Genomic DNA, 24,031 nt, shown 5'->3' with positions numbered 1-24,031 from the left:
GACCCGACTGAGTGACTGAGCCGGTCATCAGATATGTGCCAGAATTCTGTTTCGGGGTCTCCTTGGGGATGTTCTCACTGAAATCCCTGTCTTTCATCTAACTCTTTGCCTTTTACAATTGTGTCTTCTTTTCCACCTAGGACGTGTGTTGTCCTAATTCGAAGTCAGGCACGAGAGCTGACCCAGTTACGGCAGACACTACGGGGTGGGAAAGATGACTCTGTCCTGCTCAAGCAGCGCCTCAAGGACCTCCTCACCCACAATGATCTGGACAACCACCAGGGAAAGGGCTTCCGAGAGAGCCTGTCTGAGGGATACCGACTGGCAGAGCGCCTTGCCTGCAAGTTCAGTCCAGGTGAGGGGGCCACAGGCCCTGATAGCACTGATCCTCTCCTAGGTCCCCAGTAGATAAGATCAACACCTCCACTAGGAATGTTTATCAGCTTCCCTGTTTCATGTCCTATGTGGGTCTATGTAGGAGCAGGACTGTCTAAGAGGACAGAGGAGAAATGCACAGGGTGGAGGTCACTGTATCCCAATGGTCTGCTTCCTCCCTGATGGACCATGGCCACTGGGGCAGGAGGCCACATCCAGCCAGCATTAAAGCCCAGAAAGGAGGAGGTGACAGGAGGCCGCTTGTGAGAGTGAATAGAGCCCTAGATGAAGCTTGGAAGTTCCCAGGTTCCAGGCTGAGTGCTGTGTGTTTAACTATGTGAGAATGATTGATTTTTCTCATGTTAGTAACTGTTTTCTCATCTGTAAAATGGACAAATAATCTGTTGATGATTAAATTTGGGAATATTTACAAATATAATGCAGAAAAAAGAAAACCGTTCACTTTGTCGTGTTGGTTAGGTACTTGATAGAGTTGGACTTGGTGCTGGGAAAATGATTTAAACTGGAGCACTCACTTTCCATGGAGAGACTTTCCCAGAGAACACATAAAAGCCCCCTTGAAGACCCAGGATGTTCCCAGATGGAGGGATGTGGGACATGGTTGTTCTGCTTAGAGAAAGGAGGGCATCTTGTGAGACCTGAGAAGGTTTATAGAGGCTGTGTCTTTGGCGGAATTTGTGGCAGGATGGACGATACATTTGCAGGAGTGGAGGTGGAAGGTGGACAATGTGAGGTGATATAAGGAAGAAAAGACAGTTCAAATGTTTGCCCAATTTCAAGCAGAAGGTGTCCTGAGGATGACCTACCAGTTTAGAAACAGACCGCCTGTTGGATCAGAAATCCATGCTTGGGCAGTTGTTTAAAACAATACATTAAAACTTCCATACAGTATTAACTCATACATAGATATTTATGACTCTGTGACCTTATGAGTCCCTGTGTTTGCAGTGGGAGAAGTGACTAGAGGCTGACTGGATATTTTTGATTTTGTTTGCAGAAATTTATGAAGATGAAGACGATGAACAAGCACAAGAAACACTAACCTCCAGGTAACAATTCACTATCCATTCAGCTCAGTCACTCAGTCATGTCCGACTGTTTGTGACCCCATGGACTGCAGCACACCAGGCCTCCCTGTCCATCACCAACTCCCACAGTTTACTCAAACTCATGTCCATTGAGTCGGTGATACTATCCAACCATCTCATCCCCTTCTCCAGCCTTCAATCTTTCACAGCATCAGGGTCTTTTCAAATGAGTCAGATGTTCGCATCAGATAGCCAAAGTATTGGAGTTTCAGCCTCAACATCAGTCCTTCCAGTGAATATTCAGGACTGACTCCCTTTGGGATGGACTGGTTGGATCTCCTTGCAGTCCAAGGGACTCTCAAGGGTCTTCTCCAACACCACAGTTCAAAAGTATCAGTTCTTTGGCATTCAGATCTCTTTATAGTCCAACTCCCACATCCATACATGACTACTGGAAAAACCATAGCCTTGACAACATGGACCTTTGTTGGCAAAGTATGCTGTCTAGGTTGGTCATAACTTTTCTTCCAAGGAGTAAGCATCTTTTAATTTCATGGCTGCAATCACCATCTGCAGTGATTTTGGAGCTCCCGAAAAGAAGTCTGCCAGTGGTTCCACTGTCTCCCAATCTATTTGCCATGAAACGAAGGGACCAGATGCCATGGTCTTAGTTTTCTGAATGTTGAGATTTAGCCAACCTTTTCACTCTCCTCTTTCACGTTCATCAAGAGGTACTTCAGTTCTTCGTTGCTTTCTGCCATAAGGGTGGTGTCATCTGCATATCCGAGGTTATTGATATTTCTCTTGGCAATCTTGATTCCAGCTTGTGCTTCATCCAGCCCAGCGTTTCTCATGATGTACTCTGCATGTAAGTTAAATAAACAGGGTGACGATATACAGCCTTGACATACTCCTTTTCCTATTTGGAAATAGTCTGTTGCTTTATGTCCAGTTCTAACTGTTGCTTCCTGACCTGCATACTGATTTCTCAAGAGGCAGGTCATGTGGTCTGGTATTCCCATCTCTTTCAAAATTTTCCAGTTTGTGGTGATGCACACAGTCACAGGCATAGTCCGTAAAGCATAAGGAGATGTTTTTCTGGAACTCTCTTGCGTTTGTGATGATCCAGCGGATGTTGGCAATTTGATCCCTGGTTCCTTTGCCTTTTCTAATACCAGCTTGCACATCTGGAAGTTCACGGTTCACATATTGTTGCAGCCTGGCTAGGAGAATTTTGAGCATTTCTTTACTAGCGTGTGAGATGAGCGCAATTGTGCAGTAGTTTGAGCATTCTCTGGCATTGCCTTTCTTTGGGATTGGAATGAAAAATGACCTTTTCCAGTCCTGTGGCCACTGCTGAGTTTTCCAAATTTGCTGGCATATTGAGTGCAGCACTTTCACAGCGTTATCTTTTAGGATTTGAAATAGCTCAACAGGAATCCCATCACCTCCACCAGTTTTGTTTGTAGTGATGCTTCCTAAGGCCCAGTTGACTTCACATTCCAGGATGTCTGGCTCTAGGTGAGTGAATACACAGTCGTGGTTATCTGGATCGTGAAAATCATTTTTGTATACTTCCTCTGTGTATTGTTGCCACCTCTTCTTAATATCTTCTGCTCCTGTTAGGTCCATACCATTTCTGTCCGTTATCGAGCCCATCTTTGCATGAAATATTCCCTTGGTATCTCTCATATTCTTGAAGAGATCTCCAGTCTTTCCCATTCTATTGTTTTCCTCTATTTCTTTGCTTTGATCGCTGAGGAAGGCTTTCTTATCTCTCCTCGCTATTCTTTGGAACTCTGCATTCAAATGGGTATATCTTTCCTTTTCTCCTTTGCTTTTCGCTTCTCTTCTTTTCACAGCAATTTGTAATACCTCCTCAGAGAGCCATTTTGCTTCTTTTGCATTTCTTTTTCTTGGGGATAGTATTGATCCTTGTCTCCTGTACAATGTCACGAACCTCCATCCATAGTTCATCAGGCACTCTATCAGATCTAGTCCCTTAAACGATTTCTCACCTCCACTGTATAATCATAAGGGATATGATTTGGGTCATACCTGAATGGTCTAGTGGTTTTCCCTACTTGCTTCAATTTAAGTCTGAATTTGGCAATAAGGGCATCATGATCTGAGCCACAGTCAGCTCCCGGTCTTCTTTTTGCTGACTATATAGAACTTCTCCTATTCTGGCTGCAAAGAGTGTCATCGATCTGACTTTGGTGTCGACCATCTGGTGATGTCCATGTGTAGAGTCTTCACTTGAGTTGTTGGAAGAAGCTGTTGCTATGACCAGTGCGTTCTCTTTGCAAAACTCTGTTAGCCTTTGCCCTGTGCTCCAAGGTCAAATTTACCTGTTACTCCAGATGTTTCTTGACTTCCTACTTTTGCATTCCAGTCCCCTATAATGAAATGGACATATTTTATGCGTTTTAGTTCTAGAAGGTCTTGTAGGTCTTCATAGAACTGTTCTACTTCAGCTTCTTGAACATTATTGACCGGGGCATAGACTTGGATTACTGTGATATTGAATCATTTTCCTTGGAAATGAACAGAGATCATTCTGTCGTTTTTGAGCTTGCATCCAAGTACTGCATTTCGGACTCTTTTGTTAACTATGATGGCTACTCCATTTCTTCTAAGGGATTCTTGCCCACAGTAGTAGATATAATAATCATCTGAATTAAATTCACCCATTCCAGTCCATTTTAGGTCTCTGATTCCTAAAATGTTGACGTTCACTCTTGCCATCTCCTGTTTGACCACTTCCAATGTGTCCTGAAACATGGACCTAACATTCCAGGTTCCTATGCACTATTGTTCTTTACAGCATCGGACCTTGCTTCCCATCATCAGTCACATCCACAGCTGGGTGTTGTTTTTATTTGGCTCATCTCTTCATACTTTCTGGAGTGATTTCTCCACTGATCTCCAGGAGCATATTGGGCACCTACCCCCCTGGGGAGTTCATCTTTCAGTGTCCTATCTTTTTGCCTTTGCATATTGTTCATGGGGTTCTCAAGGCAAGAATACTGAAGTGGTCTGCCATTCCCTTCTCCAGTGGAACACATTTTGTCACAACTCTCCACCAGGACCCGACACAGCATGGTTCATAGTTTCATTGAGTTAGACAAGGCGGTGGTCCATGTGATTAGATTGATTAGTTTTCTGTGATTGTGGTTTTCAGGCTGTCTATCAGGAGCTGGTAATGTGTAGGGAAAATATGGACAGGGTCACAAAAGGACACTAAGTAACTCAAGAGAGTGACATGCCAGATGTAAGTATAAGCACAACTGCACATGGTATTAATTTACTTCACTCAACCCACAGGGAAATGACCCTGTAACTTGATTGTCTGTTGTCTCTCTGGCTACTTGTATGTATGACCCAAGGTGAATGCACACCCTTAGGATTTCCTATACACAAAGAGAGCCTCTGTTCTCTTCTAAAGTAAGTCCAAGTGAGATAAATATCTATTTCTACACAGTTGTTTTAGATCTTTGGAAGGAAGGTAACTAGCAAAGGGATGAGTAGAGAAGCAACTAGAAAAATTAAACCCCAGGACAACTGTCCCTCCAAAAATTGGTTGTCTGTGACAATAGTAAGTGAAAGAGGCCTTGGAGGCCTTTCAATTACTAAAGAGAAGGTAGAGGATCAGAGAGTTTATAAAGCTTTAATATCTGTATTCACTTCACTGCGCATGCTCAGTTGCTCAGTCATCATCACTGAATCTTTGTGACCCCCATGGACTGGAGTATACCAGGCTCCTCTGTCCATGGCATTTTCCCATCAAGAATCCTGGAGTGGGTTGCCATTTCCTTCTCCAAGGGATCTTCCTGGCCCATGGACGAAGCCGCATGTCCTGCATGGGCAGGCAGATTCTTTACCACTGAGCCACTGGGGAAGCCCTTATTCACTTGCCTACTTTGCCTTCAATTCAGCATGACTTAGGACCCAGTGGAAGCACTTGTTGTGGAAGTTCCTTTGTGCTTCCTGTTCCTGAAAGGACCCTCCTGGGATGGTTGAGTCTCCTTCCTCATCAGAGGTTTGTGACCGGTGTGTAGGGTACCTGCTTCTCCCCCTCTCCCATCCCCAGACAGACACACTCCACTTCATATAAGAGAGGATAGTTCCTTCTCTCTTTAAGGGGCCTGCTCTTTTACCCTCTGTGACCACGCCCCATGCCTCCTGTCAAAACCAGCCAGAATGGCTTGCAGTCAGATCTTCTTCACTTAATTTTCTGTCATTCCTTTCCCATCTGGCACAGCGTGGAGCTGCAGGAGGTTGAAAAGAAGGACGTGCCTGAAGAATGCAAGGATGAATGTGTTTTGATGCCTTCAATTCTCCAAGGACGTTCTGACAGCCACCAGCCTTACAGTAATGACAAACTTAAATTTAATGAACTGGAAGTAGACCTTGGTCCGGATGGAGCCTGTGGTTGCTCTTATGCTCAAGAAGATGAAATGCCAACCAGTTTCTCAGGTAACCCCCGTATTATTTGTCCTCACATGCTCTGTAGACCAAGGAAGGTCATCTCTGAGGACAGGTTGCATAGACACATCTTTGTTGAAACCAGGGACAAGGGTCTGTTATGGAACACAGACATCAGGTGGGTCAGGGAGCTTTCATTCTTTTTTTGGCTCCAGGCTTGTCTCTGTCACCCTGACCCCAGTGTCAGGCATTCGACCCAAATCACTTGTGACAACGCTCACCCACCTCAGCTGCAAATCCACAGGAGGTGTCTGTCAGAACTAGTGTGGAGCCAGCGTGTTGTTAGCTGCAATGATCTGATTTTTGTAAATGTTGTTGGCCTCGCCAGAAATGATGACAGACTTGCCTCTTTATAAGGAGAGCTGATTTCCAGGTTTTGTTTGACTGCTCTCAGCCCCAGTCCCCCTTTTCTCGATGTTGGCAGGTCTTAGCTAAGATGCCATCTGAACACCAAGACAGATATACTTGAACCATTGCCTTGCTTGGATGTTTCCATGAAGCAAGGCTGGGCTCTGGCAGTTCCTCCAGCCTTGAATGGCCACGGTTTCTGTGTGGCACCAAAGATTCTTTTTGATTTGAAGGTTAATACAATTCACTGGGCTTCCCTGGTGGCTCAGATGGTAAAGAATCTGCCCGCAATGCAGGAGACCCAGGTTCTATCCCTGAATCATGAAGATCCTCTGGAGAAGAGAATGGCACACACTCTAGTATTCTTGTGTGGAGAATTCCATGGACAGAGGAGCCTGGTGGGCTGTAGTCCATATGGTCACAAGGAGACAGACACTACTGAGCGGCTAACCCTTTCACAATTCACCCATCACTCTAGTCTCAAGTATAAATTCCTCTAAACCATCAACAACCACGTAATCTGATGGGATTAAGCAGTACTATAGAAATAATTCTAGAACATAACAGCTCATTTTCTAGCATCTCTGTGGAAAATACATTTTTACTGCTTATACAGATTCAGAACAAAGGATGTTGGGAGAGATATCACATCAAGCAGCAAATTTCCTCGATGGGTCTGGAAGCAGTCCAGTCTCATTCTCATCAGACTTAAGTGTCCTAGAATATCCTTGCTGAACAATTATGTTCTTCCAATGAGAATTTTAATGTCCTTGTTGTACATGTATTTACTGAGTACATATATGCGAGGTCTGATTTGCTTATTATGACCTTCTGTCTCTGAATTTCCTACCAGACAATGAAAATTATCACAGGCAAGTGCGTGGACAAGAGCTCACATTTCCCAGGTAATTTGAAGATCTGTGGGCTGTGAATGTCAGTGGTGACAGCAGGAGACCTCAGATCCAGAGAAAAAGAGAAAGTACTCTATGGAACTCTTTCATCCTTTCATTCAACAGCAATTATCTCTTTAACAGTGTTGTCTATTTATGCTTCCCAAGTTTGTGCATTTCCATTTTCTAATCCTTCAAGTTGAGTAATGTCCAGTGAGTTGACCCAGGTGAAATAACTAAACCTGGGCGTTCCCATATTCATGTGTTTTCCCCTGAGTGGTTAAAGTAGGGTGAGATCCTATGGGTCTTGCACTGGTTTGGCATCAGCATGTTGGTAAATATTGGATTTCAAGGGAAGAAAATAGAACAATATTCATATTACAACAGAATATTGAAAAAATACTTCTTGAAAGCAGGATATCGAGTCAGCAACACTTTTTTCTCCAACTCTGAAAAACTGATTTTGAAGTCATATTTGTGCAAATCAAAATTTTAAAATTAAATGAAATAGAGTCCAAAGTCAAACAAATCTTTAACTTCTTAAAAGCTGTGTTCACTTGGACACAGGCTATCCAGTCAACACAGTGTGTGCAGAAAAGTCTGAACCACTGTCCCAGTCCTCTGTGTGTGCTGGGGACCATGACGTTAGCGTGTAGGGAAAATTGCGTCTCCTTCTTCAACTGCTGGTTGTGTGCCCAGTGCCCAGAGAACCTGCTGTCTGTCTCCCACCCCATGTCAGCCACCCTCCACTCCACATCAGGAGGAGTTACTTCCCTCCTTAAGGGGCCTGCCCTTTTGCTTTCTGTGACCTCTCTCAATGCCTGTCAGCAAAACCAGTCAGATGGCTTGGGGTGAAATCCTCTTAATCTTCTATAATCCCTTCTCCATCTGACACAGCGTGAACTTGCAAGATGATGAAAAGAAGGTGGTGTTCCAGCAACCCCAAGATGAATGTGTTTCAGTACCTTCAACTCTCCAGGAAGGTTCTGCCTGCAACCAGCCTTACAGTGATGGAAAATTTGCATTTGATGAAGAGAATGTGGCGTCTGCCGTGGACGGAGCCTGTGGTTGCTCTCATGCTGAAGAGGATGAAATTCCAACTGGTCTCCCAGGTAGTCTTCAATATATCTGTTAGTCTACTCTGGGAGAATTAACCCCCTTTGAGAGACCCTGTGCTTCCATACTGAAGCCTGGTTTGAACCAGACTCTAACTGCATTTACAATGAGACATTCTGTGAACGAACTTTGCTCAGTTCCCAGTCACAGTTGTCCCTGTGGTGAACCACTCTACCCAAGGCGGTCCTGCCAGACTCACGAGTGTCCCTCAGCAGTTGTGGCACAGGAGGTCCCTTTCAGGCTTCCTAACTTTGAATGGACCTCTCATCTCACATGAAATGCTTGAATTTTCATTTCCGGGTAATGTCCCTGAGTTCCTATACCTGTCCAAGGCTTTTGGCAGTCTTGTTTATGTCTTTGGAGACGCCACTACTTTGGTTCACTTCTGTCAACCCATAGTCTCTCTCTCTTTTCCTTTGACTTACCTTGTTCGAAGTCTTCTGAAACCAGAAATAAGCCACACCGTCATCTTTTGGTATGATTCTCTGAGGTAAGGCAGGCCCTGGAACTTCCCAACCTGATGAATGGCCACTGTTTTCAGCTTTGAGTTTCATTTGACTTGATGGTGTGTGGATTCCACTCCCATTTAATCTCAGTGTGTAATCACTTATCCCATTAGTCAACAGCATTTCAGATGAAAAAAGCCTGAGTATTATAGCAGGCTGAGGATGTAGCTTAGTTTTCCCCAGGAACTGTGAGTAAAAGGATGCATTTAGCTATTTGCACAGACTCAGGACCAGGATACTCTGCGAATGACATATCATATCAAGGAAATTTGTCCAATAGCTCAAGAAGGAAACCCAGTGCCGCCTTATGAGGCTATTTCTAGAGCCTCCTGGATTATTTCTTTCTCAATAGCCTGTTACCACATGTGAAGATAGGTACATGTTTGGGCATTTGTGAAGGGAATTTGTCTGATATAACTCTCCTGTTAATTTATTTACAGAAAACCGGAATGATCTCAATGACCTGAAAGGACCAGAGGTGGTTGCCCCGAGGTAATTCTGAATATCTGTGGGCTCTTTGCACAGTGATGACCTCTGCAGACCTCTGATCCAGGGAAAAACAGGAAGTGCTGAATATACTGTTCCGTCAGTTTTGCCCACCACTATTATCCTTTCTCATAGCGTTCTCTGCTTTCATTGTGGTACTTCTATTGTTTCCCATTTCTTATTTACTTGTCAAGTTTAAAACCCAAGTCAGTTGACCCAGGTGACCTAAGTCAGAGTGGTTTTTTGCATCAATTTTTACCACAGGGGTGGTTTTAGAGTAGACGCGTATCTGCTTTCTGTTTGTGTTAGCGTGCTGGCATGTGTGTCACAGTAGTGTCAATGCAATGTGAATGGAAGTGTGAAAGCCACTGTTCTGTGTCCCTGTGTGTGAGGCGGGACTGCACCATCAGAGGGAATTCAGTCTGTTCATCAGCCTGTTATTTGGCCGGAGCACTGAGCACCTGCTGTTCTTCCTTTCTTCTGCCCTGTCAGCCTCGCTGTGTCTCACACACAAGGGTTTTCTCTCTAATGGATCGGACCCTCGGTGTGGTTCACCACGCAAACATTCCATCAGAACCAGATAGGACTGCACAGTTTCTCATCATCTTGTCTTAATCGTCTGCCCTCCCTCCCCCACCAGGTTCAGCAGACAGCTGCCACAGCTGAGAGAGAACAGTGTCCCACAGGACTCTCTGCATGAATACGCTCTGACTTACTCGGTTCTTCCTAGCCTCTCAGACTCCTTCTGGCCTTACAGGAGCGCTGCTGTCTTCTCACTTGAGGGCATGGATGTTTCTTATGACCGGGATGTAACCAGTGAGTATTTTCTTGTGATGGAACTCCACCTGGACGCCCAGGTAGACTCTGTACGCTCTGTACTCCTCGCCTCTGGGGTGCTGAGATTTGTCCTCCCTGTTGGAAGCTCTGTAGACGGTGATTTGAATCAGACTCTGTGGTAGAGTTTTAAGTACAGACCTCAGGTGAGTCTGGGAGCTGTGCTGTCTTCTTCATTCAGGTGAAGCCTGTGGGCCAGGCCCCAAGTTCGATCATGGACGCAAGGCTGCTGTGACACACTCACTCACTTGTTTGAGTGCAGGTGTCCAGAGATGACTGTATTTTTTCCTGATTCCCATGAAATATCTCTTCTTGCTTGCATTGCTCCCATTTTCATACCCAAAGTGTCCCTGGAATTTCTGTGCCTTTCTAGGGGGGTTAACAGCCTTAATCATTTGTTGCTTTTCTGGTGTCACTGTTGTCATCCCCAGTGTTGGTCTCGTCTAAATTGCTTTCTTAGCAAACCAATCATCTGGACCACAGGATGCAAAGACCTCTCCCATCACCTTCCTTGTATGTTTCCATGAAGCAAGGCAGAGGCCTGGCATTTTCCCACACGATGAATGACTGAAGTTTCCGTGGAAAAACTAGGATTCATGTGATTCGAGGTTTTGTTCACTCCACTTATCATTCTGATAAAGTAGTCAGCATATGATGAGAAAAGCCTGAGTGTTACAGTATTCTGCTAGAATGCAGTTGAGCTATTCCCCAGACTCTGTGGGGAAAATGAATCTTTACCTTTTTACTCAGACGTGGAAGAGAATACTGTGGTGAGGATCTACCAGGGCAGGGAGATCTTTCCTGATGGCTCAGGAAAGCAAACCACGGAGATCTGAGAGACCCAACTTGAGGCTCCTGGAATATCCTTCTTAAATAGCCTACCATCTCACTGCTGATATTGTTGTCCCCGTGGCAGTATTGGACCCTGGCTTCTTAATTTACACAGTGAGATCTACTAAGTGATTCTTGACTTGTCTGAATTTATCCATAGAAACTCTTGCTGATCTTGTTGACGAGGAAGATCAAGACATCATCTCTTCTAGGTAAGTATGGAGAAACATGGGTCTGACATCAGTGGTGACATCTGGTTATCTCACATGCAGGGGAATCAGAAAGTGCTGAACGTGCCAGTACCTTCCATTCAGAAAACCACAAATTGTCCCTGTACCAAGACTGTCTGTTTTCACCCGTTATGAGTCCCTCTCAGTTATAGTAACTTGCAGTCAGTTGAAGCAGGGCTACTGATGATACAATAGATTTCTTGTACTCCTCTGTTTTCTGCTTTTTATTAAAACCAGCAAGCAGTACTTATCTGCCTCTGTCATTCTGGGTTACGACCTTGGCAGGTATTTCATGGCAAGGAAATTAACTAGGAAAAAAACTCAGGTCACATCGCAGTATTAGAAAACTTGGTCTTGCAGACACAAGAGTTCTAGGAGTCCATTATGCTGCCAGAGTTGGTGTTAATTTGGATGAAGCATGTAAAGTTCAACAAAATTTATGGTGTATTTGAAGTCACCTTGATGTTCTGAGGACGTGTGTGACATGACTATGTGTCCTGGGGGGGCCCGTCTCCTTCCTCTCGAACTCATTTCTTCTCTGTGCTCAGAGCATCTGGTGCTCACTCTCCCTCACTCGCTCTCCCTTTCCCTTTGCAAGTGCCTTCAGGCCCCACATTGGGTTCTGGCTGGGGGGGGCGTGAATTATTATACATCCCTTTAAGGGGACTCCCCATTTGTTTATTGCAACTTGTCCCTTACCCCTCCCATCAACACCAGCTATGGCTGCAGGTTGACTAATCCCTCTTGTTTAACCATCTGCCCTCCCAACCCCACAAATCTCAGCGTGGAGCAGCTGCTGGTAGAAGAGAATGAAGTCCAATCGGACTCACTGGATGAACGTTATCTGGCTGCTTCCATTGGCCATCATCTGGGAGGCTCCTGTCATCCTTACAGAAGTGCCTCCTTCCCAGCAGAGAGTGGAGAAGTTTTCTTGACTCTCAATGTAAACGGTGAGTACTCCCAGACAGGTTCTTAGGCTCAGGTTGATTAGAACTATGTTCTCAGTTTTAATTTTTAGAAGGCATCACGAGCCTTTGCATTCTTCCTGCCCCAGGCTGCCCTCTGTCACCTGACCTCATCTCGTCAGCACAGGCTTGTGGTATCAAATCAGACCAGAGAGGGACAGGGGAGGGATAAGGGCAGAATCTCAGCGACCACTGTCTCACCTGCAGGAATTTATGTAACAGAGCTCTTTCTATCAAGAGAAGAATCCTTATATTCGTGAAATTTTGTTGCCAATTTTGTTTCTTGAGTAGTTTCTGGCAAGGTCTCTGGCGTTGCATTCATGATTGCAGTCTGCTCCATATTTGTAATGCATGTTATATTGTTCCCCAGCTCCGGCCTCTTGCCGGTGGGCTGCCTACCTCCCTCTGAAGCATTTCGATACTAAATCCTGAACGTAAAATCTGCCTATGCCCTGTAATTTCCATGAAGCCAAATAGCAGTCTCTGTTTTTCCATCGTCTAGAAACACCCTTGTGTCTCATCCTTTGTGTAGCAACAAGGAGTCTTCTATGTATGGGTTATAGTTTCAGTGTTTTATGCAGTCTCAGTGGTATAATCTCATGGAAACTATCGATAACCTGTGTATCTGATAGTGGTGTGGACCTACTTTATGCTCCAGGTCCCCTTGGGTGGCAGTTCATAGGGTGTGGAGATTAAAACCTAGTATGAAATCCTTTTGGGCTATTTTTTTTACTTTTTCTTTAGCAGAAGCATTGTCTTGTTAGGAATTTGATTCATAAGATCATCTTGACTGAAGTTTCCATTGAACAACTGGGATTCATGTGATTCGAGGTTTTGTTCATTCCACTCATCATTCTGATAAAGTAGTCAGCATATGATGAGAAAAGCCTGAGTGTTACAGTATTCTGCTAGAATGCAGTTGGGCTATTCCCCAGACTCTGTGGGGAAAATGAATCTTTACCTTTTTACTCAGACTTGGAAGAGAATACTGTGGTGAGGATCTACCAGGGCAGGGAGATCTTGCCTGATGGCTCAGGAAAGCAAACCAAGGAGAATCTGAGAGACCCAACTTGAGGCTTCTGGAATATCCTTCTTAAATAGCCTACCATCTCACTGCCAATATTGTTGGCAGTATTGGACCCAGGATTATTAATTTACACAGTGAGAATTGCTAAGTGTTTCTTGACTTGTCTGAATTTATCCATAGAAACTCTTGCTGATCTTGTTGACGAGGAAGATCAAGACATCATCTCTTCTAGGTAAGTATGGAGAAACATGGGTCTGACATCAGTGGTGGCATCTGGTCATCTCACATACAGGGGAATCAGAAAGTGCTGAACATAACTGTTTCTTCCATTCAGACAACCACAAATTGTCCCTGTACCAAGGTTGTCTGTTTTCACCCTTTATGAGTCTCTCTCAGTTATAGTAACTTGGGGTCAGTTGAATCAGGGCTACTGATGAGACACAGGATTTCTTGTACTCCTCTGTTTTCTGCTTTTTATTAAAACCAGCATGCAGTACTTATCTGCCTCTGTCACTCTGGGTTACGACCTTGGCAGGTATTTCATGGCAAGGAAATTAACCAGGAAAAAAATCTCAGGTCACATCGCAGTATTAGAAAACTTGGTCTTGCAGACACAAGAGTTCTAGGAGTCCATTATGCTGCCAGAGTTGGTGTTAATTTGGATGAAGCATGTAAATTTCAACAAACTTTATGGTGTATTTGAAGTCACCTTGATGTTCTGAGGACGTGTGTGACATGACTATGTGTCCTGGGGGGGCCCGTCTCCTTCCTCTCGAACTCATTTCTTCTCTGTGCTCAGAGCATCTGACGCTCACTCTCCCTCACTCGCTCTCCCTTTCCCTTTGCAGGTGCCTTCAGGCCCCACATTGGGTTCTGGCTGGGGGGGTCGTGAATTGTTATACATCCCTTTAAGGGGACTCCCCATTTGTTTATTGCAACTTGTCCCTTACCCCTCCCATCAACACCAGCTATGGCTGCAGGTTGACTAATCCCTCTTGTTTAACCATCTGCCCTCCCAACCCCACAAATCTCAGCGTGGAGCAGCTGCTGGTAGAAGAGAATGAAGTCCAATCGGACTCACTGGATGAACGTTATCTGGCTGCTTCCATTGGCCATCATCTGGCGGGCTCCTGTCATCCTTACAGAAGTGCCTCCTTCCCAGCAGAGAGTGGAGAAGTTTTCTTGACTCTCAATGTAAACGGTGAGTACTCCCAGACAGGTTCTTAGGTTCAGGTTGATTAGAACTATGTTCTCAGTTTAAATTTTAGAAGGCATCACGAGCCTTTGCATTCTTCCTGCCCCAGGCTGCCCTCTGTCACCTGAACTCATCTCATCAGCACAGGCTTGTGGTATCAAATCAGACCAGAGAGGGACAGGGGAGGGATAAGGGCAGAATCTCAGCGACCACTGTCTCACCTGCAGGAATTTATGTAACAGAGCTCTTTCTATCAAGAGAAGAATCCTTATATTCGTGAAATTTTGTTGCCAATTTTGTTTCTTGAGTAGTTTCTGGCAAGGTCTCTGGCGTTGCATTCATGATTGCAGTCTGCTCCATATTTGTAATGCATGTTATATTGTTCCCCAGCTCCGGCCTCTTGCCGGTGGGCTGCCTACCTCCCTCTGAAGCATTTCGATACTAAATCCTGAACATAAAATCTGCCTATGCCCTGTAATTTCCATGAAGCCAAATAGCAGTCTCTGTTTTTCCATCGTCTAGAAACACCCTTGTGTCTCATCCTTTGTGTAGCAACAAGGAGTCTTCTATGTATGGGTTATAGTTTCAGTGTTTTATGCAGTCTCAGTGGTATAATCTCATGGAAACTATCGATAACCTGTGTATCTGATAGTGGTGTGGACCTACTTTATGCTCCAGGTCCCCTTGGGTGGCAGTTCATAGGTTGTGGAGATTAAAACCTAGTATGAAATCCTTTTGGGCTATTTTTTTTACTTTTTCTTTAGCAGAAGCATTGTCTTGTTAGGAATTTGATTCATAAGATCATCTTGACTGAAGTTTCCATTGAACAACTGGGATTCATGTGATTCGAGGTTTTGTTCATTCCACTCATCATTCTGATAAAGTAGTCAGCATATGATGAGAAAAGCCTGAGTGTTACAGTATTCTGCTAGAATGCAGTTGGGCTATTCCCCAGACTCTGTGGGGAAAATGAATCTTTACCTTTTTACTCAGACTTGGAAGAGAATACTGTGGTGAGGATCTACCAGGGCAGGGAGATCTTGCCTGATGGCTCAGGAAAGCAAACCAAGGAGAATCTGAGAGACCCAACTTGAGGCTTCTGGAATATCCTTCTTAAATAGCCTACCATCTCACTGCCAATATTGTTGGCAGTATTGGACCCTGGATTATTAATTTACACAGTGAGAATTGCTAAGTGTTTCTTGACTTGTCTGAATTTATCCATAGAAACTCTTGCTGATCTTGTTGACGAGGAAGATCAAGACATCATCTCTTCTAGGTAAGTATGGAGAAACATGGGTCTGACATCAGTGGTGGCATCTGGTCATCTCACATACAGGGGAATCAGAAAGTGCTGAACATAACTGTTTCTTCCATTCAGACAACCACAAATTGTCCCTGTACCAAGGTTGTCTGTTTTCACCCTTTATGAGTCTCTCTCAGTTATAGTAACTTGGGGTCAGTTGAATCAGGGCTACTGATGAGACACAGGATTTCTTGTACTCCTCTGTTTTCTGCTTTTTATTAAAACCAGCATGCAGTACTTATCTGCCTCTGTCACTCTGGGTTACGACCTTGGCAGGTATTTCATGGCAAGGAAATTAACCAGGAAAAAAATCTCAGGTCACATCGCAGTATTAGAAAACTTGGTCTTGCAGACACAAGAGTTCTAGGAGTCCATTATGCTGCCAGAGTTGGTGTTAATTTGGATGAAGCATGTAAATTTCAACAAACTTTATGGTGTATTTGAAGTCACCTTGATGTTCTGAGGACGTGTGTGACATGACTATGTGTCCTGGGGGGGCCCGTCTCCTTCCTCTCGAACTCATTTCTTCTCTGTGCTCAGAGCATCTGACGCTCACTCTCCCTCACTCGCTCTCCCTTTCCCTTTGCAGGTGCCTTCAGGCCCCACATTGGGTTCTGGCTGGGGGGGTCGTGAATTGTTATACATCCCTTTAAGGGGACTCCCCATTTGTTTATTGCAACTTGTCCCTTACCCCTCCCATCAACACCAGCTATGGCTGCAGGTTGACTAATCCCTCTTGTTTAACCATCTGCCCTCCCAACCCCACAAATCTCAGCGTGGAGCAGCTGCTGGTAGAAGAGAATGAAGTCCAATCGGACTCACTGGATGAACGTTATCTGGCTGCTTCCATTGGCCATCATCTGGGAGGCTCCTGTCATCCTTACAGAAGTGCCTCCTTCCCAGCAGAGAGTGGAGAAGTTTTCTTGACTCTCAATGTAAACGGTGAGTACTCCCAGACAGGTTCTTAGGTTCAGGTTGATTAGAACTATGTTCTCAGTTTAAATTTTAGAAGGCATCATGAGCCTTTGCATTCTTCCTGCCCCAGGCTGCCCTCTGTCACCTGAACTCATCTCATCAGCACAGGCTTGTGGCATCAAATCAGACCAGAGAGGGACAGGGGAGGGATAAGGGCAGAATCTCAGCGACCACTGTCTCACCTGCAGGAATTTATGTAACAGAGCTCTTTCTATCAAGAGAAGAATCCTTATATTCGTGAAATTTTGTTGCCAATTTTGTTTCTTGAGTAGTTTCTGGCAAGGTCTCTGGCGTTGCATTCATGATTGCAGTCTGCTCCATATTTGTAATGCATGTTATATTGTTCCCCAGCTCCGGCCTCTTGCCGGTGGGCTGCCTACCTCCCTCTGAAGCATTTAGATACTAAATCCTGAACATAAAATCTGCCTATGCCCTGTAATTTCCATGAAGCCAAATAGCAGTCTCTGTTTTTCCATCGTCTAGAAACACCGTTGTGTCTCATCCTTTGTGCAGCAACAAGGAGTCTTCTATGTATGGGTTATAGTTTCAGTGTTTTATGCAGTCTCAGTGGTATAATCTCATGGAAACTATCGATAACCTGTGTATCTGATAGTGGTGTGGACCTACTTTATGCTCCAGGTCCCCTTGGGTGGCAGTTCATAGGTTGTGGAGATTAAAACCTAGTATGAAATCCTTCTGGGCTATTTTTTTTTACTTTTTCTTTAGCAGAAGCATTTTCTTGTTAGGAATTTGATTCATAAGATCATCTTGACTGAAGTTTCCATTGAACAACTGGGATTCATGTGATTCGAGGTTTTGTTCATTCCACTCATCATTCTGATAAAGTAGTCAGCATATGATGAGAAAAGCCTGAGTGTTACAGTATTCTGCTAGAATGCAGTTGGGCTATTCCCCAGACTCTGTGGGGAAAATGAATCTTTACCTTTTTACTCAGACTTGGAAGAGAATACTGTGGTGAGGATCTACCAGGGCAGGGAGATCTTGCCTGATGGCTCAGGAAAGCAAACCAAGGAGAATCTGAGAGACCCAACTTGAGGCTTCTGGAATATCCTTCTTAAATAGCCTACCATCTCACTGCCGATATTGTTGGCAGTATTGGACCCTGGATTATTAATTTACACAGTGAGAATTGCTAAGTGTTTCTTGACTTGTCTGAATTTATCCATAGAAACTCTTGCTGATCTTGTTGACGAGGAAGATCAAGAAATCATCTCTTCTAGGTAAGTATGGAGAAACATGGGTCTGACATCAGTGGTGGCATCTGGTCATCTCACATACAGGGGAATCAGAAAGTGCTGAACATAACTGTTTCTTCCATTCAGACAACCACAAATTGTCCCTGTACCAAGGTTGTCTGTTTTCACCCTTTATGAGTCTCTCTCAGTTATAGTAACTTGGGGTCAGTTGAATCAGTGCTACTGATGAGACACAGGATTTCTTGTACTCCTCTGTTTTCTGCTTTTTATTGAAACCAGCATGCAGTACTTATCTGCCTCTGTCACTCTGGGTTATGACCTTGGCAGGTATTTCATGGCAAGGAAATTAACTAGGAAAAAGATCTCAGGTCACATCGCAGTATTAGAAAACTTGGTCTTGCAGACACAAGAGTTCTAGGAGTCCATTATGCTGCCAGAGTTGGTGTTAATTTGGATGAAGCATGTAAATTTCAACAAAATTTATGGTGTATTTGAAGTCACCTTGATGTTCTGAGGACGTGTGTGACATGACTATGTGTCCTGGGGGGGCCCGTCTCCTTCCTCTCGAACTCATTTCTTCTCTGTGCTCAGAGCATCTGATGCTCACTCTCCCTCACTCGCTCTCCCTTTCCCTTTGCAAGTGCCCTCAGGCCCCACATTGGGTTCTGGCTTGGGGGGGGGGGGCGTGAATTGTTATACGTCCCTTTAAGGGGACTCCCCATTTGTTTTTTGCAACTTGTCCCTTACCCCTCCCATCAACACCAGCTATGGCTGCAGGTTGACTAATCCCTCTTGTTTAACCATCTGCCCTCCCAACCCCACAAATCTCAGCGTGGAGCAGCTGCTGGTAGAAGAGAATGAAGTCCAATCGGACTCACTGGATGAACGTTATCTGGCTGCTTCCATTGGCCATCATCTGGCAGGCTCCTGTCATCCTTACAGAAGTGCCTCCTTCCCAGCAGAGAGTGGAGAAGTTTTCTTGACTCTGAATGTAAACGGTGAGTACTCCCAGACAGGTTCTTAGGCTCAGGTTGATTAGAACTATGTTCTCAGTTTTAATTTTTAGAAGGCATCACGAGCCTTTGCATTCTTCCTGCCCCAGGCTGCCCTCTGTCACCTGACCTCATCTCATCAACACAGGCTTGTGGTATCAAATCAGACCAGAGAGGGACAGGGGAGGGATAAGGGCAGAATCTCAGCGACCACTGTCTCACCTGCAGGAATTTATGTAACAGAGCTCTTTCTATCAAGAGAAGAATCCTTATATTCGTGAAATTTTGTTGCCAATTTTGTTTCTTGAGTAGTTTCTGGCAAGGCCTCTGGCGTTGCATTCATGATTGCAGTCTGCTCCATATTTGTAATGCATGTTATATTGTTCCCCAGCTCCGGCCTCTTGCCGGTGGGCTGCCTACCTCCCTCTGAAGCATTTCGATACTAGATCCTGAACGTAAAATCTGCCTATGCCCTGTAATTTCCATGAAGCCAAATAGCAGTCTCTGTTTTTCCATCGTCTAGAAACACCCTTGTGTCTCATCCTTTGTGCAGCAACAATGAGTCTTCCATGTATGGGTTATAGTTTCAGTGTTTTATGCAATCTCAGTGGTATAATCTCATGGAAACTATCGATAACCTGTGTATCTGATAGTGGTGTGGACCTACTTTATGCTCCAGGTCCCCTTGGGTGGCAGTTCATATTGTGTGGAGATTAAAACCTAGTATGAAATCCTTTGGGGCTATTTTTTTTACTTTTTCTTTAGCAGAAGCTTTTTATTGTTAGGAGTTTGATTTATAAGATCATCTTGATAAACCAGTAGAAGTTCCATTATATATCAGACTGTATCTGACTTCTTTTAAAGTGATATCTGGCATATAAATTTTGTCTGTCAGTCAGCTGGTGACTTTTCACACTGGAAGCAGTTTCTTTCTTTTTTCCTATTCTTCCCTGAGGATCAGAGAAGCAAAGGCTTTCTCAGAATCACAGTAACTGAGAAACCTGGAAGGCAACACCTGTTTGTGTGCCGTGCTCCTTCCTAGGCGAGCTCCAAGTGCACTGTAAGCCCTTCAGCCCTCCAGACGCCCTCTCAGGTAGTGAGGTGTCTCACAGTGGAGCCCAGGGCACTGAGGCTCAGCGTGTCCCTTCACTTGCCCCAGACTCCTGGCCACCGGCAGGTGGGACATTGACCTCTCCTGGGCCTGACTCCCTGGCTCATGCTGTTCCTCTCCTCTCAGCAGTCGGAGCATTAGTGACTGAGAGAAGACATTGCCCACCTTTTCCTCTTTGCCCTGAACCAAATGATTTGCATCTATCTTAATCTTCAGCAGAAAGTTCCCAGAGGGCTGCGGAGAACCCCTGTGGTCCCTCAGTCAGATCTGCCAGCTCCAGATGCCTCTATGTACTCTGTCCTGAGAGCAGAGCCAGCAGCTCCTCCAGCCCCTCCAGGTGGAGCCACAGCTCCACGGGGCTCTCTCTGGAGAATCAGCCAGGGTGAGAGTTCACGCCTCTCCCCATCTCCTGCCCTCAGGTCACCTGCTATCACGACAGGTCCAAGTAGACCTTGAATTTCGCTGTGCTGAAACCATTAAAACTGTGGAGCTCTATCTCAGAAACACTGACAGCCGGGTGTGGGTTCCTGTGAAGAGGATGAGTGAGGCTCAGCCATGTGTCTCAGATATGTTTCTGAGATGGTTTGAGTGTGTGATTTGGCCCAGTCGTGGGAGTCCATTGTTCACAGTGGGCCAGGAAAGTCCAAATCCCCACAGATGGATTGAGATGAATGAATAGAATATCTAAACTCTACAGGGATCCATCCTGTGTCCTGATTCTCATGATAACCTGAGGACAGTGTGAATAGCTGTTATGCAGCCATGTGGGTACAGGTATTCAGGTCTACCCCATCCTCTCAGTACAAGGAGAAACCCTGCAGAAACAAAACAAACACCTGATTTTTAAATTACAACTTGATCTTCCATTGGAGGCTTTTCCCCCTACTAACAATATTGGGCAGTATTGTTGATGTTTGATACAATGTTTGGTTATTTTATATTCTGTCACTGCAAAGAATATTCAAAGCATAGGTTTAATAAAACCCATTCTCAAGAAAAGACAAAATTAGATGATGAAATTACACAATGATAATTAAAAACAATCCTAGACATTGATTCAAAATAACATTGGAGAATAAGGGGATACATAGTTTTGACAGTTCTTTCAACCACCAAATATTGTACAAGGATTTACCCTTCAGCCCAATATGAATTATCATCAAATCTGATTAAGTGTCCTAAAATATGATGATTAACGATTAATGAACTTTGCTTGGTGGAAATATGAAGGGTACACCAGACTGAGAGAAGTGCTTTTGGCAAAAGCCCTGGAAGCTCACAGAGGCTCCTGGTACAGGGCTGGGGTCAGAAAGGGGCCAGCCTAAGTCCTAGGAGGATTTGCAGAGGGAGCTGTGGGAAGTGACGTTGCAGAAGAAAGAGGGACTAGAGACAGGAGCACTGGAAAGGCGAGTGAGGAGGTAGATTTGTGTAGCAGGGAAGGGAGGATGAATTTCCATAAACTGAGGAGCATGTGATGAAACAGGATTGGGGGTGATAAGACAGGTGACCTTTGAGAGTGTGGAGAGGACTGAATCAGAGAAAGCAGTTAGAAGGAGGTTGGATGAATCTTTGATGAGAGTCAGACACAGATGCTCTCTGGAAGACGAAGAGATGACAGACACATGAGAGACAGTTAAAGAAACAAACCTTGTGAGGGTGCGGTTGCACAAGAGGGAGGTGAGAGGAGAGCAGGCCCTGGCAGCTGTGACCTCACATGAGCCTGACCTGGACCAGAGGAGGGTACTTCATGTCTTTGGTTAGCCCACGTTCCGAGGATATGTACTCATTTCACAGGAGATATATGAGCAGATTTCCTTAGGAGCACTGTCCAGACACCAGTGGAGGGACGCGTATTGAAGGAGTGTACATACATTATCTGTCTAAAGAGACACAAAGGTGTTTCCAATGGGGTCTCAGCCCTCTCCTCCACTCGTTCTAGCTGCTATACCATCCATCCCCACTCTGCCCCATGTGGGGATAGATTTTATTCTATATATACATGTACGGGTGAGGGGAAGGGTAGACAAAATTTCAAGCAAGGAAGTTCAGAAGTGTCTGGAATGTACTGTATTTTCTCAGCTCAAATTCTGGTGGTACCTGAAGCCTTCAGGCCATATGCCTCTCCCTGTTCTTTTATTTCTGTGGGTAGATATTAACAACTCTTTCTCCCCCATGCCTAGAGGCTTGTCGAGGACCTTCTCTCTAGGCTACAAGACTAAGGCTAAGAACAGAATAAGAGGCTTGACCTCCTTTGTCACCCAAACCCTCTAGACTCAAGTGAGTGATCTCTCATTTCAAGAAATTGCAGCCCAGCACCTGCCTTCTCAGCGCCCCAGTCACAGCCATAAATATGACATCTTCACAATGATCTCTGCCTTTGCTGTCTGGGTTATCGGTTGGTTTCACTCTTGGGGCTAGGACAGCAGAAATGGGTGTCTGGGAGGGCTTAGCAAGAAAAAGCTTCCATTAGTCCCACTGAGCCCTGTTTACTTTCAGGTGACACCTGGGAGGACTGTCACCAGGCACCTGTGAGTTTCCCAAGGTCAGAGGTGCCAACTTCACAGGCACAGCTTCAGAAAAGCACCCATGTGACCGATTGTCTGCAGTGCCAGCTGGACCAGCATTTTGACTGTGGTGACAGCAAAGCCATGCTGGGTCTTTCCTCCACCAACTGGGGCTTTACCTCCAACCCTGATTCTGGACACCAAGGACCACTCTTTCTAGGTAAGAAAGAAAAGGGGATTAGAAAGCTCTGGTCCATGTGCTGGTCATCACAAAGCTGTGGGTGGAGGAGGCAGAGTGCCTTTCCCACGCCCGCGGTCAGCCCAGTTGAAACCTGTGACACTCTGACAGAGTGAGGTGATCAAGAGCCTGGGACTTAGGACAGCTCAGCCTCAGGCCCTGGTTCTGCAAATTCCTGCCTGTTTAACTGAGCCGAGTTATTTATCTTCCTAGGTATTTGCCTCTCTCGTGCCTTATCTGAACTCTTGAAAAATTCTGTCTCCTTTGCATATTGGTGGGAATCTTAAACAATATAATGTCCAGGGCATCTGATTCGCTAAAATTTGTTTGATCCCCACTAGGAATATATAATATCTAAGCACTGTGTCTTTCTGGTGCTTTAACACTTACCAAATGATTGCACAATGGTTGTTTCCTCTACGGCAGCATAAGCTCTACGGTCTCCACTTTCTCCGGACCCCATCTTCTCCTGCTTCCTCAGAAAGTAGCTTGGCCAGTATTTTCCTCTCCTTTCACCGTCTGTCATCAAGGCAATTTACTCCCGTTGGGTGCTCTCAGTTAGCGGGTATCAGCAACATTCCATAGGAGTGTCAACACTGGCCCTGCAACTCAGTCCCATGTTTGCTTTTCACATCCAGTTTCCTTTCCTCAGTTTCCCCTCATTTTTAAAGAACGCGCTACCCTCATTCTTGAAGTGCACCCGCCAGTCTCTTTCATGACCCTCCGTTTAATTCATTCTCTCCACTCATCTCCATGTCCGTCTCCTAGTTTTCATCTCCTCCGAGTCCACCTCTGCTCAAATTTCCTTAAAAGAGCTTTCAGACCCTCACATCCATTTCACCTGGGACGTGTTCAGCCTTCCCTCCTTTGCTCTCCACATCCTCCTCTAGAGCCTGGCGCTGCCTGGCACTCTTCCCTCAGGCCGTGGCCTCGTCTGAGGATGAGGAGAGACCCAGGTCCTCAGGTGGCGCTGAGATGAGAAGGAGCCCCTTGTGGCAGCGTGGAGAGTCTCATGGAAAGTGCTCCGGGAGGGCAGGGATGCGGAGCGGGACAAGAGCCACCAAGTCTTGTGTTTATTGTCTTCTCTTCCCTCTTGTCTCTCCTTTTCTTGTGCTTGGCCTCCCACACTCTCAGCCAAGACTGAACTCCACTGGCTCAGTCACTCTGTTTCCTGCTCACCTTCCATGGAGACCTGAACATAAATCCAGGCCTCACAGCAGATTTTGCAGCAAAGGGTAGTTTTAATGCCCTTTACGTTCACACCCCGTCACACTGTGACTCCCCCCGGCCCCCACCCCTTATCTCCTAGTTCCTGTCACCAAACGAGCTTCTTCTCATTCTTCTTAGT

General features: G+C 45.2%; 2 protein-coding genes across 2 annotated transcripts in view; both read left to right on the top strand.

Moving 5' to 3' along the window:
• LOC129556737 (myomegalin-like) overlaps positions 1–24,031 on the top strand; it is a 631,881-nt gene that overhangs the window by 51,975 nt on the left and 555,875 nt on the right.
• The window catches only part of LOC129540480 (putative NBPF family member NBPF7), a 30,367-nt gene that overhangs the window by 4,072 nt on the left and 2,264 nt on the right, over positions 1–24,031 (top strand). The window contains exons 3-11 of the mRNA XM_088836016.1: positions 141–355; positions 1,394–1,445; positions 5,689–5,903; positions 7,114–7,165; positions 8,048–8,262; positions 9,213–9,264; positions 9,899–10,074; positions 19,873–19,923; positions 20,361–20,483. Coding sequence (XP_088692142.1) covers positions 141–355; positions 1,394–1,445; positions 5,689–5,903; positions 7,114–7,165; positions 8,048–8,262; positions 9,213–9,264; positions 9,899–10,074; positions 19,873–19,923; positions 20,361–20,483 — 1,151 coding nt within the window. The remainder of the gene's footprint in view (positions 1–140; positions 356–1,393; positions 1,446–5,688; positions 5,904–7,113; positions 7,166–8,047; positions 8,263–9,212; positions 9,265–9,898; positions 10,075–19,872; positions 19,924–20,360; positions 20,484–24,031) is intronic.

Source organism: Moschus berezovskii, chromosome 4 (genome assembly GCF_049115385.1).
Source record: "Moschus berezovskii isolate FMDL1 chromosome 4, NW_MosBer_1.0, whole genome shotgun sequence".
Taxonomy (NCBI): Eukaryota; Metazoa; Chordata; class Mammalia; order Artiodactyla; family Moschidae; genus Moschus; species Moschus berezovskii.
This window is presented reverse-complemented; position numbering and strand designations above follow the sequence as displayed.